Below are 16,148 nucleotides of genomic sequence, written 5' to 3'. Positions count from 1 at the left end.
GCATGTGTCTGGAGCGTTGACTGAATTAAGAAGTGTGTGTGTTTTATGTATGGTCATACCCTCATACATATCCATCACATTATACTGGCTAAACAAAACATTTAGGACCTGATTTTCAGATTGAAAACAGGATTTATGTTCCTATCTCCTTGGGTGCTTTTGAAAACCCAACCCTTAAGCACCTGAATTAGTGTTACTGTTTGCACCAGCCATCCTAAGGAGAGTGAGGATCATGGGACTGACTGTTTTGGGTTAAACTCATAGGTCCCATAGCTGCAGTCTAAGGTGTTATGGTCTTACCCAACCCTAATTGTTTTCTATTTAGATGCTCACTTTAAATGAAAAGTGTTTTGCTTCCAGTGCAACACAGATTATGTGCACTAACTAGAAGAGGTTCACTTTTAATTTCCTCTTTGCTCTATAAACCCTTCTGCATCCTGTGTATTCTGTCCAACATAAATACATGCCTCTTCCTGCACATCCACCAAATAAGAGAAAGAAAAAACAATTTACCCTTTCAGGAGTTACATTTCCTGAAATAATTTTAAACAATTAAATATGTCCCAATAAACCAGGTGCCTACACTCCTAGCTTATGGAACCTGTCTACGCTCCTAGGTATGGAACCCCTTTTACCACCCTTCTGCTTACTCTCCTAGGTATGGAACCCCTTTTACCACCCTTCTGCTTACATTCCTTGGTGAAAGTCACAAAGACCAGTATTAGTTTTCTGGTATTAGTGCTCACGGAAGGTAGTCAGATGATGGCATGAGAAACAGAACATTTCAATTTCCAGTAATAGATAATACATTAATGCTTATCCTTATATAGAGCTTTACATTTACACTTTCAAATTAATCCTCTCAAAAACTCCGTGTCAAAATTCACAAAGCCCTATCACCGCCTCTTTTAACCCTGTGATGAATACAAATAATTACTGTGAGGCCTGATTCCAAACTCGCTGAAGTCATCAGAACGAGTCCAGTTGACTTGGGATTAACATCTTGGCTAGCCTGGTGGCTACCTGTGACTACTGGCACCACTGTGACTACAAACTTAGGCAAATGCAGGTTCCCTCAATTCAAGATAAATTGGAGAGGGTACAGAGAAGAGGCATGAGAATTATTAAAGGATTAGAAAACATCCCTTATACTGATCGACTCAAAGAGCTCAATCTTAACAAAGAGAAGGTTAAGGAGTGGCTCGATCACAGCCTATAAGTGTCTACATGGGGAACAGATATTTAATAATGGGTTCTTCAATCTAGCAGAGAAAGGTATAACATGATCCAATGGCTGGAAATCAAAGCTAGACAAATTTAGACTGGAAATAAGGCGTAATTTTTAGCAGTGAGTAATTAACCATTGAAGCAATTTACCAAGGGTCCTGGTGGAGTCTCCAGCACTGACAATTTTAAAATCAAGATGAGATGTTTTTCTAAAAGATCTGGTCTAAGAATTGTTTTGGGGAAGTTCTCTGGCCTTTGTTACACAGGTCAGACTAGATGATCACAATGGTCCCTTCTGGCCTTGGAATCTATGAAAACTGTCTTGACTGTTACCTTGTCCTCCCCACATCATTCTCCCCACAACTTCTGTAAATTCATTCCGACATTACATATTGCCAGAATCCAAGATTGTGCAGGGACTGCTTTTGTGATACCCGGCTGTACAATGCCTAGCACAACAATGGGTCCATAGGCACTAGTGCAATAAATCAATAATAACAACGCCATCACAACAGTCCCATGATAACAATCTGAGGCAGGTAGGTCTGTATAATTAACCCCATTTTGCAGCTAGGGAAACTGATGTAAAAAACGTAAGTGACTTGCCCAAAGTATTTGAGTGTGGCATATAAGAGATAGGCATATTAGGACCCATGAATTCCCTGATTCCCATTACTATGCTCCACACGTTGAATGATACCGCTTCTTTGACCAGGTAATAATAAAGAAATTATATTTTATGTTGCACCTTTCATCCGGATGCCTCCCAACATTAAATGGAAGATTAAGTAGTTTTACATAGGGTATAATTTAGGATTAGATAACATGAGCTCTTTGCATGGCAGTCTTCTGTGAAAGAACCCTGGAGGTTATTTTTATAACAGATACTCAGATTTATTGAGTAGCTGTAGTAACAAGAACATTTATGCAAATTTCTATCTGAGCAATACAATCGAAGGGTGTTTTAAAAAGCAGTGTAGGATTTGAATGCCCTTTTATTTTACAATCAGAAGCAAAGAAAATAGTCTACCTCTATCCTTAATCAGAATGCTAGGAACATTTTGTTTTGGAATGTTTTGACCGACTCTCCCATTGAAGTTGTTCAAACCATTAGGAAGGCTCACTTTATTCCTGTAGCATATTTGGATAATAAACTATGTTGGAAGCCTGGCAAATGCAGAGCTTAAGGATTCATGAATCAACAGCAAAGCCTGCAGCTTTCCTAGTTATTGATTCATAGACTCATGGACTCATAGATATTAAGGTCAGAAGGGACCATTATGATCATCTAGTCTGACCTCCTGCACAATGCAGACCACAGAATCTCTCACACACCCATTCCTGTAATCAGCCTCTCACCTATGTCTGAGCTATTGAAGTCCTCAAATCATGGTTTAAAGACTTCAAGGTGCAGAGAATCCTCCAGCAAGTGACCCGTGCCCCATGCTACAGAGGAACGCGAAAAACCCACAGGGCCTCTTCCAATCTGCCCTGGAGGAAAATTCCTTCCCGACCCCAAATATGGCGATCAGCTGAACCCTGAGCATGTGGGCAAGATTCACCAGCCGGATACCCAGGAAAGAATTCTCTGTAGTAACTCAGATCCCACCCCATCTAACATCCCATCACAGGCCACTGGGCTATTTACCACAAATAGTTAAAGACCAATTAATTGCCAAAATCATGTTATCCCATCATACCATCTCCTCCATAAACTTATTGAGTTTAATCTTGAAGCCAGATAGGTCTTTTGCCCGCACTGCTTCCCTTGGAAGGCTATTCCAAAACTTCACTCCTCTGATGGTTAGAAACCTTCATCTAATTTCAAGTCTACACTTCCCGATGGCCAGTTTATATCCGTTTGTTCTTGTATCCACACTGGTACTGAGCTTACATAATTCCTCTCCCTCTCCGGTATTTAATCTCTGATATATTTATAGAGAGCACTCATATCTCCCCTCAACCTTCTTTTGGTTAGGCTAAACAAGCCAAGCTCCTTGAGTCTCCTTTCATAAGACAGGTTTTCCATTCCTTGGATCATCCTAGTTGCCCTTCTCTGTACCTGTTCAAGTTTGAATTCATCCTTCTTAAACATGGGAGACCAAAACTGCACACAGTATTCCAGATGAGGTCTCACCAGTGCCTTGTATAACAGTACAAGCACCTCCTTATCTCTGCTGGAAATAGACTCTGCATGTGGACTCTGCATCAAATTTCAATATCGATGAGGGCAGAGTTAGCTATCAAGAAGGGCCACAGCATCTTCCCCAAGCTCCACGATGTGGCTTTTTCCAAAGATTTTTTGGTTTGTTTTTAGGTGGGTTTTTCCTTCTTTCCCCCAGTTTTTGTGCTGGTCCCCGGAGGGCTCCTGGCAGTTGATATGAACCATGAACCTAAATGCCAAAAGGCAAATGTGAGAATGACGAAGCAGATATCGTCAGGCTCTCTGAACTAAGCACCCAGCCTTTGGGTCCCATTCTACACACAGTGGGCCAGATTGTCTACCTGTTAAGCCTGCTTTATGCCACTGACAGCATTAAAGCTGGCTTAACTAGACAATTGAGGAACCCCATTGTCTAGGGGAATCCTCGAGTGTGTACAGCCACCATAGAGGTTCTTATGCCGCCCCGGGGACATACCCAGGGGAAAGGAGGTGAAGCCAGGTCATGTCTACATCCTGATGATCCTTGGCTACTGGAACCCTTAGAGCTCAGGCAGCTGCAGCAATGTAGAGCAGACATGGTTGTTGGGGTCACATACTTCCCAACACAGAAGGTGCTGAGAAGAGACCTAAAAAGCATCCTGATACCTGGGAAAGGGACCTGAAAGAGGGGGTGTTGCTTTCACTAGAAAGCCAGAGAGAGCAGAGTTAAGGGACCATGGCAGAGCAGAGGAAGCAGCCTCTGGAGAGGAAAAGCAGGGAGAACTAGCAGCCAGGCCTGGCACCTGCTTCATTGTCTAGGATCCCAAAGTTGGAGCTTGGAGAAGAGGGAAGGTGTGAGCTCTTTTCTGACTGAAGACCCCCGGAGGGGATTGTGACGGGTTGGATCACATAAACCCCCTTGGGGCTGCCAACTGATGTGCCAAGACTACTTCTGCACCTGGTTTCCCTGCCAGCCTGGGACTCCAACACCCTGTCTCGCTGAGCCAGACACGCCACTCTGCTCCAGCACAGACCCCGGGTCTGTACCACGTGCCCCAAAGCTGCAGACTTAACTGAAAGCAGCTTAATAAATGTTCCTGGTTTTAACACTTAGATGCCCAACTCCCAATGGTGTCCAACCCCCAAAGAAATCCATTTTACCCTGTATAAAGCTTATACAGGGTAAACTCATAAATTGTTCGCCCTCTATAACACTGATAGAGAGATATGCACAGCTGTTCCCCTCCCTCCCCCCGGTATTAATACATACTCTGGGTTAAATAATAAGTAAAAAGTGATTTTATTAAATACAGAAAGTAGGATTTCAGTGGTTCCAAGTAATAGCAGACAGAACAAAGTGAATTACCAAGCAAAATAAAACAAAACACGCAAGTCTAAGTCTAGTACAGTAATAAAACTGAATACAGATAAAATCTCACCCTCAGAGACGTTTCAATAAGTTTCTTTCACAGACTGGATGCCTTCCTAGTCTGGGCACAATTCTTTCCCCTGGTACAGCCCTTGTTCCAGCTCAGGTGGTAGCAAGGGGATTTCTCATGATGGCCACCACCTTTATTTTGTCCACCCACTTATATATCTTTTGCATAAGTCGGATATCCTTTGTTCCCATCCTGGGTTTCCATCCCACTTCTTAATGGAAAAGCACCAGGTTAAAGATGGATTCCAGTTCACGTGACATGATCACATGTCACTGTAAGACTTCATTACCCACTTGCCAGCCCATAGGTATACAGGAAGACTTACGAGTAAAACAGAGCCATCTACAGTTAATCGTCCTGGTTAATGGGAGCCATTAAGATTCCAAACCACCATTAATGGCCCACACTTTGCATAACTACAATAGGACCTTAGAGTTATATTTCATATTTCTAGTTTCAGATACAAGAGGGATGCATTTATACAAATAGGATGACCACACTCAGTAGATTATAAGCTTTGTAACGATACCTTTCAAGAGACCTTTTGCATGAAGTATATCCCAGTTACATTATATTCATGCTCATGAGCATATTTTTATAAAATCATATATAGAGTGCAATGTCACAGGGATGTTGCTGCTATACCCTGGAGAGGGGTGAAGATTGACAGACCCTCAGGGGAGGGCTGTGACCCAGAGAAAAGCCTGGGGGGTGACAGTTTGGGATTTTTGTTTACTCCAGTGAGGGGTGGAGTTTTTGGTGTGGTGAGAGAGCTAAACTACCCAGCTAGCTAGCAAGGGGAAATGGAGTTGGAGGCACTGTCAGAAGCCAGTGGGGAAGGCCAGCCACGGGCATTGATCACTGAGGCAAGCAGATGGTCTGCATTTCCATATTGGAGATATCACATACAGCCGCTGCAGGCAACAGGCTGTACAGGCCTAAGTACTCCTGATTCAACAGCTTACTCAGATGCAGAGGAAGAGAGGTATTTAGGGTTGCCAGTGTTGGTTGGACATATTCCTGGAGGTTTCATCACATGGCAATCTTCCTGGAGACTCCAGGACAGTCCTGGAGGGTTGGCAATCTAAGAGATATTCTGTAGGGTTGCACGCATGGGAGTTATACCAGTGTAAGACAATGTGAGTGAGATCACAATCAGGACCTTTGCGTCAAGAATTATAACGTTCAAAAACCAGTCGGAGAACACTTCAATCTCCCTGGTCACTCGATTACAGACCTGAAAGTCGCAATTCTCCAACAAAAAAACTTCCAAAACGGACTCCAACGCGAGACTGCTGAATTGGAATTAATTTGCAAACTAGACACCATTAAATTAGGCTTGAATAAAGACTGGGAGTGGATGGGTCATTACACAAAGCAAAACTATTTTCCCATGCTTATTCCACACCCCCAACTGTTACTCACACCTTGTCAACTGTTGGAAATGGGCCATCCTGATTATCGCTACAAAAGTTTTTTTTCTCCTGCTGATAATAGCTCACCTTAATTGATCACTCTTTTTGTAGTGTGTATGGCAACACCCATTGTTTCATGTTCTCTGTGTATCTATCTATCTATCTATCTTCCTACTGTATTTTCCACTGCATGCATCCGGTGAAGTGGGTTTTAGCCCATGAAAGCTTATGCCCAAATAAATTTGTTATATTCTAAGGTGCCACAAGTCCTCCTTGTTCTTTTTGCTGATACAGACTAACGCGGCTGTCACTCTGCAACCTTTCCAGTGAAAGGGTCTGGTGTAAATCTTTGCCTTTTTCTAAAGGAAAATTGAGACACCAGTGAACATAATTTATGTTTGTGTCATATAATTTATGCAAACCTATCTCAGGACACTTTGCAGCTGAGTGCAGCATTTGCAATCAAATGCAAGTAAACAATCTAGATTACAATATCTCCCACAGGTGGAACCTCTACGTAAGGCAGAGCATTAGGTGAAGAGGAATACAACAGGCAATTTCAGGGAGAATAACTGAGCTCAGGGAAACTGCTCAGGGAAATTTGCTTCTTTGGTTAAAACTAGCATTAGGAGTCTGAAATAGACTGGAAGACTCTAGGACCCTGCACAGGGATATGTCTTTGCTTCCTGTTACCAGGTGCTTGAGCCCTGCTGGAACAAACAGTGCAATTATTGCAGAGTCATGCCAGCCGGTGCATTCAGTTAGTTTCTGCCAGGATACAAAAGAGGGTTAGAGCCTCTCCCATGAGCTATCTGCAGGAAAAATCCTAGAAACAAACAAGCCTGGGAAACAAAAGGCTTTGGTGTATAGTTGACATTTGTTACTGACTTACAATATAATCAAACTGTAGGAAGGGGATATGTTTTGACTATAGTGTGTGTGTGTGTGTGTGTGTGTGTGTGTGTGTTTGTCAGAGCCAGATGGGACAGAGAAAAGGAATTAAAACCATAAGGATCAAGCCATAAGAATGGACTACCCTTCAGGTCTCAGATCAAGGCACAACAGACTTTCCCTTTTTGACCTTGGGTCTCTGTTCTGGTAGGAAGGATTAGGCCAGGAGAAGCACCTGTGATCTCTGGTGTGGTGGTGGTGGGATCAGGCTGTGAGACCATCGTTCCCCAGGGGCTTCCTTACAGCAGAGTCTGGAGGCCCACACCACCCCACCTCCTGTGAAGTTACTTTAAATCCTAATCCTGTCTGTGATGTCATACGTAGTTGCTGTGGAGAGGGTTATGATGTCACAACCGCAGTGCGACTTCATGTGAGGAGCAATCTGCACAAGTCGATAAGTACCTAAGCAACAAAGATCTGCTTTTCATGCAAACATTTTTAGTAAAAAAAACAAGGGCTGAGAAATCTTATGAAGGCCTCAGGGATCACGAAATGCAACAAACATACAAAACCTGTGTCTGCCTGCGTGCTTTTCAGTGTTTCCCATAAACCTGACCCTTTAACACTGGGAGTAGGAATGCAGACGCGAAAGCATTCCTGACAAGGCATCCATCACCTATATTACCATATCAATCACATGAGAGCAGAACTACACAGGTACAAAAAGCGCTTTGAACTAGGGTCATCAAGATCTATCTCCAGATATAAAAAAGTCACTTTTGTAATTTCTCACACAGCAAAGCAGAAGTGATGAAAGAGGAAAAGTCGACAAAGCAGAAGTGATATGTCCATTGAGAGGAAGGAAGGAATTAATTCAATCATTCTTTGTAGTTAAAATGGGGATGAAGATCTGACCATGGTAAGAACTGGGGCTTGCATAGTTTTCTCTCAGTGTTAATGTCAAGAAAACTTTAATGCCAGCAGCATTTTCATCATCAGCAGAACATACTGAGTACCGTGATGTTGCTGGGAATTAGTGTATTTTCAGGAGGACCAAACAGAAAATTTTCCACACTTGGGTCTTTCAGACATCTTGTGGAAGTACTGCATTGTCCACTTGGTTAACATGTGCAAAGATGCATGAAGATGTAAAGCAACCTGGTTGAGTACAGTCTTTTTGTTCTGTGTCTGTACACCGCCTGTACAGTGGGGTCCTGGTCAGTGACTGGGGGGGCTAGCTGCTACCGTAATGCAAATAAGAATAAACAAAGGGGTGTTTTTGTAGCTCACTGATTAGCAAATGAGTCGGTCAAATCAAGGCAAAATTATGAAACTGCCCCAGCAAAGTCAATGAACAATACATTATTTATTTAATGTAAATCTTGGTTGTCTCTCAACCCCAGGGATCCTGCTGTCTCTTGTGTCCCATCATATTCTTTTGGCACTCACATTTGGTGGCATCTCTCAACACTGCATTCATTCCTCAGCTCAGTGTTGCTGTTTCTCAATAACCCCTCCATTGTGTGATTGGCCGGATCTTTACCTCTGCCCCATTGCCTCACCCCCTGCCTCTCTCTCAGCTTCCCTGCCTCCCTATAACCTGGCAGCTCAGAGGCCAGACACATTAAATAACTTGGCAGGAGAGAGAGCTGCAAACCAAGTGAATGAAGAAACAGACCACAGCAGATGAAGATGTAGGGGTCCTAAGTCTCCATCTGGAAAAGAAGTCACTTCCTAAGCACTCTGAGATAAACATGTTCCCTGATATTCCTCCCATCCCAAGCCCCTTCCGTTCCTGAACCCAGCAGTCAGAGTGGAAAGAAAAATAAATAGAAAAGCTTCTGAAAGGCAGCATCATGAGCCTGACCTAGTGGGCAGATCACAAAAGGGAATGAGGGAACGCGGGGACTGCACACAACTCGATCTCATCAGACTTTCCAGTGAATTGATCTCCTTTCCCTTCCTTTTTTCTCTCCAACTTCCGAATGTTATTTCCTTTCATTTTCTGTTTCAAAGGCTGCAGTCCTCCAACAGTCTCCAGCACAAAACACATCCCAGAATGCCCTTTGCTTCTTGGCCTCTTCAGAGGAGCAAGAGGTAGCTGCAACTTCAGGCATTAACTGTAAAAATCTAAAGGGGAACTTGGAAAGGGTCTCAAAGCGTGTTATCCACTATCACCCTGCCCTGCTCCTCTGCGACAGCCGCACGTGGCCGTCTAGGGTGCAGCAGGATCTAGCGGCTGACACGTGAGCCAATGTTTCGGAGATCTGAAAGGCTGCTCGTTTCACTGGGATGCCATAAATACAGAAGGGAGAACACTGGATAAGGTATTGCTAATGAAGTACCAGTATGTGAATGGGAGCACGACAAAACACTGGGTTGGCACACGCAGGTGGCCGGAGCAGAACATCAATTTACTTTTGATTATTTTCTCTTCCTCAAACTGAAGTGGGATGCACTAGTTCACCCCACATACAGCATGACAGATGGCATAAGTGTCATAAGTTTCCCTTTAACGTCACAGATTGTGTCACAGAACTCAGTCACCCTCTCCACCACGAACCATTGTGCATGACATCAGTCTGGGGCTGAATTCCCTTCTCCTGCCTCCAGATTCCGCCCATCCTCATCCTCTCGTTTCCCTGTCACCCCAATACATTTCCAGGTTGCCCTTTTTTGTGCTCCAGAGTGGTGGTATTATTATTGATTGTTTGCACTGTCATAACACCCGGGAGCCCTAGTCATGGAGCAGGACACCATTGTACTAAGCACCACACAAACACAGACCAAAAAGATCCTGCCCCAAAGAGCTGACAATCCAAGTTTAAGACAAGAGATGGGAACGGACACACGGGGCCATATAAGGAAGCCGTGAGACAATATTGGTCAGCATGATCGGCAGTGGTCTCAGCAAGCCAGCAGCCTAACCATTGTTGAGTTTTTTTGTAGGCATCAGGGCAAAGGACAGTTATAAAGAGCAATCTGAAGAACAATGAAGTGGCTTTGGGGATGTTTGCAGGGATGTGATGGGCACTGCTACTTCCAAGGGGCGGACGCTGAGGGAGGCTGTAGCTTCAGGATTATTTTGTTGTTAAAAAGGTAGAGTAGGTAGGGAGGTTGTATCTGGCAAGATGGCATTGCAGGGCACAGAACAAAACCAAGAAAGGACATTACCCCTTTTTTCTGGACAGATGGCAAACTGACACTGATGAAGCAAGTCACTACTGCTATAGCCCTGCCATCCTTGGTGCCCATGTAGATCACCGTGCAATGCAAATGAACTTGTTGATTGGCTGTGAGTTGGTTTATAGTACGTTGGGTCTCAGTGTACATTTCCACGTGTGTTCTGTACATGATAGAGAGCATTCTACCATGGGGGGAGGGATAGCTCAGTGGTTTGAGCATTGGCCTGCTAAGCCCAAGGTTGTGAGTTCAATCCTTGAGGGGGCCATTTTGGGATCTGGGGCAAAAATTGGGGATTGGTCCTGCTTTGAGCTGGAGGTTGGACTAGATGACCTCCTGAGGTCCCTTCCAACCCTGATATTCTATGATTCCTACGTTTACATTCCCGAATGTAATGTCATTGTGACAAATATATGGACAAGTCTATACATATACACTCATAATGTATGTAAGAGCATTTTAGATCCAACATGAACCACAACCCTTCATCACAGCCATTCAAGATCCTGGAATAATCCTTGGAAAGCAGCTAGTGCCCAGAAGATTAAGAGCCCAATTCACCACTTTGTTACACATGTTTTACATCATGGGGCCTGCACTATTTTCATCTGAGTTAGCCCAGCATAAAACTGGTGTAACAGGGTGATGAATCAGGTCCTAACTATTAGAGGACTCAAGCGCCCAGTGTGACTAGAAAACCCGGCAGGAGAGATGCATCTTACATGTCACCCTGAGGTTCAGATGTCTTTTTGGTGGGATCAAATTCCAGGGGTGAGTGAGCTCCACACCCAGAAGCACCCTTTCCCCTAGGCTCCCATGAGCTGGCAAAAGAGGCCCCTCACCATGCAGTTCTCAAGAGGGCAGTGGTTTCTGAGGTAGCTGGGGCCCTGATCAACTGCAGCTTTGTGGTTGTTGTGTTGATGTATCTTTCTCTCTCTGTGTGTTGGGGATCATAGAATCATAGAACTGGAAGGGACCTTGAGAGGTCATCTAGTCCAGTCCCCTGCACTCGAGGCAGGACTAATTATCTAGACCATCCCTGACAGGTGTTTGTCCAACCTGCTCCTAAAAATCTCCAATGATGGAGATTCCACAACCTCCCTGGGCAATTTATTCCAGTGCTTAACCACCCTGACAGTTAGGAAGTTTTTCCTAATGTGCAACCTAAACCTCCCTTGCTGCAATTTAAGCCCATTGCTTCTTGTCTATTCTCAGAGGTTAAGAAAAACTATTTTTCTTCCTCCTCCTTGTAACAACCTTTTACATACTTGAAAGCTGTTATCATGTCCCCTTTCAGTCTTCTTTTTTCCAGACTAAACAAACCCAGTGTTTTCAATCTTCCCCCATAGGTCATGTTTTCTAGACCTTTAATCATTTTTGCCGCTCTTCTCTGGACTCTCTCCAATTTGTCCACATCCTTCCTGAAATGTGACGCCCAGAACTGGACAAAATACTCTAGCTGAGGACTAATCAGAGAGGAGTAGAGTGGAAGAATTATTACTTGTGTCTTGCTTACAACACTCCTGCTAATACATACCAGAATGATGTTCTCTTTTTTTGCAACAGTGTTACACTGTTGACTCATATTTAGCTTGTGGTCCACTATGACCCCCGGATCCCTATCCGCAGCACTCCTTCCTAGGCAGTCATTTCCTATTTTGTATGTGTGCAACTGATTGTTCCTTCCTAAGTGGAGTACTTTGCATTTGTCCGTATTGAATTTCATCCTATTTACTTCAGACCATTTCTCCAGTTTGTCCAGATCATTTTGAATTTTAATCCTATCCTCTAAAGCACTGCAACCCCTCCAGCTTGATATCCGCAAACTTTATAAGTGTACTCCGTATGGCATTATCTAAATCATTGATGAAGATATTGAACAGAACCGGACCCAGAACTGATCCCTGCGGGAGTCCACTTGTTATGCCCTTCCAGCACAACTGTGAACCACTGATAACTATTCTCTGGGAATGGTTTTCCAACCAGTTTTGCACCCACCTTATAGTAGCTCCATCTAGGTTGCATTTCCCGAGTGGGTATTTCCCCCAGGGCACTAGGATAGATGACTGATGGCATGACTGGGGAAGCTGGAGGATGTAGAATTAGCTGCCCCATTTAAATGATTTGATTGCAGGGACCGAAAAGTGGTTTGACATCAATGTATACGACAGTGTGTTGGCACGACTCCCCACACACACTGTGTTGTGTGTGTTTCTATCTGTCTGGGGGAGGTGTCTCCACACGGTGGTCTCTGGCTTTATGTGCTGGGACTACGTGTGTTAGAGGGTGTGGAGTTATGCTGTGTGTGTGTTGGGCTGTATATCTTTGAGCTGAGCTCGGAGTTGTGTGTGTGTATTGGGGTGTGTGCTGGCTGTGCCAGGCTCTGTGCACTGTGGTGAGGTGTGTAGTTGTGCACACCATTTGTGTGTGTGTTGTGCCTTGCAGTTATGTGCACTCTATGTTGTGGTATGTGCCTGTGTGTGTGTGTGTGGGCGCAAGCCGGTGAGTGCACTGTATGTGTGTGTTGGGGTGAGTGGTTCTGTGTGTGTGTGTGATGTGTGTCTCTATGTACTGTATGTGTGTGAGTTTGTGTTGAAGTGTGTATCTCTGCTGTGTGTGTTGGGGTGAGTGGTTCTGTGTGTGTGTGATGTGTGTCTCTATGTACTGTATGTGTGTGAGTTTGTGTTGAAGTGTGTATCTCTGCTGTGTGTGTTGGGGTGAGTGGTTCTGTGTGTGATGTGTGTCTCTATGTACTGTATGTGTGTGAGTTTGTGTTGAAGTGTGTATCTCTGCTGTGTGTGTTGGGGTGAGTGGTTGTGTGTGTGTTTTGGGGGGGTGTTTCTGTGCTGAGTGTGCTGGATGTCTGGCTCTGTGTTGTGCGGTGGTGAGTGTGGCTCTGTGTTGTATGTGGTGGGGCGTGTGGCTCCATGTGTGCGTTGGTGAGTGTGCGCTTGAGAGCTCTGTGTGTGTATTGGTGTGCCAGCGAGGTTACACTGTGTGTGTGCATCCTGTGTGTCATTGAGTGTGTGTGTGGGATGTGTGTGTTGGGACCTTTGTGGCTCTGTGTTGTGTGACTGTGTGTGTGTCCCCTGAGTGTGCGGTGTGCCTGTACTGGGGTGTGGGGATTTGTGTTGTGTGACTCTTAGTGTGTGTGTTTTGTGGCTCTGGGTGAGTGTCACTGAGTGTGTGTGATGTGCATGTAGGCAGGGGTGTTTGGCTTTGTGTTACGTGGCTCTGTGTGTGTTGGTGAGTGTGCATTGTGTGTATGTTTCGGGGTGCATGGCTCTGTGAGTGTGTTGCGGTGTGTGGTTCTGTGTTCTGTGGTTCTGGGTGTGTGTCGGTGAGCATGTGCCGTGAGTGTGTGTTGGGGGGGGTGTCTACCATCTGTGTATATGCGCATGTAGGGGTGTATGGGGCTGCGTCTGTGACTTTGTGTGTGTGTTGGTTAGTGCGGGGTATGCGTTGGGCTGTCTGGTTTTGTGTATGTGGCTCTTGGTGTGTGCTGGTGAGCGTGCCCTATGTGTGTTGTGTGGCTCTGTGTGCGCAGAGTGTGTGTGTGTGTGTGTTGGGGTGTGTGGCTTTGGGTACGTGCAGTATGTGTGCATGGCTCTGGATGCATTGTGTGTGTGGTGCTGGGTGTGTGCAGTGTGTGTTCGGTACGCATGGTGTGTTGCGTGGCACTTGATGTATGCAGTGTGTGTGGGTGTGTGCAGTATGGTGTGTTGGGGAGTGTGGCCCTGGGGTGTGTGTGGGACTGGGTCTGTGCTATATGTTTTGGGGGGTGTGTGCAGTGGGTGTGCAGTGGGTGTGCCCAGGGGTGCAGGGGATGTTGGGGGGTGGGTGCGGGGGGTGTGCCCGGGCGTGCAGGGGGTTTTGGGGGGTGGGTGCAGGTGGTGTTGGGGGGTGGGTGCACAGCAGGTGCCCGGGGGGTGCAGGGGGTGTTGGGGGGTGGGTGCAGGGGGTGCAGGGGCGGTGCCCGGGGGGTGTCGGGGGGTGGGTGCAGAGCAAGTGCCTGGGGGGTGCAGAGGGAGTGTTGGGGGGTAGGTGCAGGGGGTGCAGGGAGGGTGCCCGGGGGCTGTTGGGGGGGTGGGTGCAGGGGGTGTTGGGGGGTGGGTGCAGGGAGGTGCCTGGGGGGTGTTGGGGGTGAGTGCAGGTGGTGTTGGGGGGTGGGTGCAGGGCAGGTGCCTGGGGGGTGCAGGGGGGGTGTTGGGGGGTAGGTGCAGGGGGGGTGCCTGGGGGTGCGTTGGGGGGTAGGTGCAGGAGGGGTGCGGGGGGGCTGCAGGGGGGTGCCCGGGGGTGCGTTGGGGGGTAGGTGCAGGGGGGTGCCCGGGGGTGCGTTGGGGGGTAGGTGCAGCGAGGTGGGTGCAGGGTGGGTGCGTTGGGGAGTAGGTGCAGGGAGGGTGCTGGGGGGTGGGTGCAGGGGGGGTGCGTTGGGGGGTAGGTGCAGGGGGGTGGGTGCAGGGGGGGTGTTGGGGGTAGGTGCAGGGAGGGTGCTGGGGGGTGGCTGCAGGGGGGGTGTTGGGAGATAGGTGCAGGGGGGTGGGTGCAGGGGGGGTGCATTGGGGGGTAGGTGCAGGGGGGTGCTGGGGGGTGGGTGCAGGGGGGGCGTTGGGGGGTGGGTGCGGGGGTGTGGGGGCAGGGGGGGCGTTGGGGGGCGTTGGGGGGTGGGTGCGGGGGGGTGGGGGCAGGGGGGGCGTTGGGGGGTGGGTGCGGGGGGGTGCGGGGGGGTGGGGGCAGGGGGGGCGTTGGGGGGTAGGTGCGGGGGGGTGGGGGCAGGGGGGGCGTTGGGGGTGGGTGCGGGGGGGTGCGTTGGGGGGTGGGTGCGGGGGTGTGGGTGCAGGGGGGGTGCGTTGGGGGGTGGGTGCGGGGGGGTGCGGGGGGTGGGGGCAGGGGGGGCGTTGGGGGGTAGGTGCGGGGGGGTGGGGGCAGGGGGGGCGTTGGGGGTGGGTGCGGGGGGGTGGGTGCAGGGGGGGTGCGTTGGGGGGTGGGTGCGGGGGGGTGGGGGCAGGGGGGGCGTTGGGGGGTAGGTGCGGGGGGGTGGGGGCAGGGGGGGCGTTGGGGGTGGGTGCGTGGGGGTGCGTTGGGGGGGGTGCAGGGGGGTGCGTTGGGGGGTAGGTGCGGGGGGGTGCGTTGGGGGGGGTGCGGGGGGGTGCGGGGGGGTGGGGGCAGGGGGGGCGTTGGGGGGTAGGTGCGTGGGGGTGGGGGCAGGGGGGGCGTTGGGGGGTGGGTGCGGGGGGGTGGGGGCAGGGGGCGTGCCCGTGGGTGTGCCCGGGGCGTGCGCGGAGCCGCCGCTCACCCCCCGCGCTCCCGCCCCCCGCCGCCCGCTCAGACGCGGCGCCGCAGCCCGCCCGGAGCTCCCGAGGGCCGCGCAGCCGGAGCCATGGCCAGGAGCCGCGCGGGGAGGAACAGCTGGGGTAGGTGGCGGGCGCGGGGGGGCGGCCGGGGCCGGCGCTGCCCCGATCCCCCAGCCCCGAGCCCCGGCCCGGCCCCGCCCCGCCAGCATTTGGACAGCAGCCGGGGCCGGCGCGGCCGGGCGCCGGCTCCATCCCCCGCGGGGGTCGCCCTGGCCGGGGGAGCCGGGGCCGGCTGCGGGGCGCGGCGGGCAGGGCTCGGCTTTGTTCCCCGGCGCTCAGGCCGGGCTGCGGCGGGGGGGGCAGCCGCAGCCTGGGGGGGGGGGGCTGCGTGCGCAGTGTCGGCACAAGGGGGGGCTCTGCTGGGGGGATCCCCGACACTCCCGCCCCCGCCCGGTCCGGGACCGGGGAAGGGGGGGGTAGGTGGGTCGAGAGGGGCGGCCGGAGCCCTGGCCAGGGAGGAGGCCGGAGCCCTGGCCAGGGAGGAGGCTGGAGCCCT

At 49.2% G+C, this 16,148-nt stretch overlaps 1 protein-coding gene across 2 annotated transcripts in view; it reads left to right on the top strand.

Annotated features, from left to right (window-relative positions):
• The window catches only part of ATL1 (atlastin GTPase 1), an 80,073-nt gene that overhangs the window by 18,248 nt on the left and 45,677 nt on the right, over positions 1 to 16,148 (top strand). The window contains exon 1 of one of the 2 annotated variants that reach the window (XM_084630822.1): positions 15,611 to 15,712. The exons of the other annotated variant lie outside the window; for it this stretch is intronic. Coding sequence (XP_084486948.1) covers positions 15,679 to 15,712 — 34 coding nt within the window. The 5' untranslated portion in view covers positions 15,611 to 15,678. Of the gene's footprint in view, positions 1 to 15,610; positions 15,713 to 16,148 lie in introns of those variants that run through there. 2 annotated transcript variants of the gene reach the window in all.

The sequence above is a fragment of the Lepidochelys olivacea genome, assembly GCF_965140295.1.
Source record: "Lepidochelys olivacea isolate rLepOli2 genome assembly, chromosome: 6".
NCBI lineage: Eukaryota > Metazoa > Chordata > Testudines > Cheloniidae > Lepidochelys > Lepidochelys olivacea.
The sequence above is the reverse complement of the archived record's forward strand: the minus strand, read 5'-3'. Positions and strand labels throughout refer to the sequence as shown.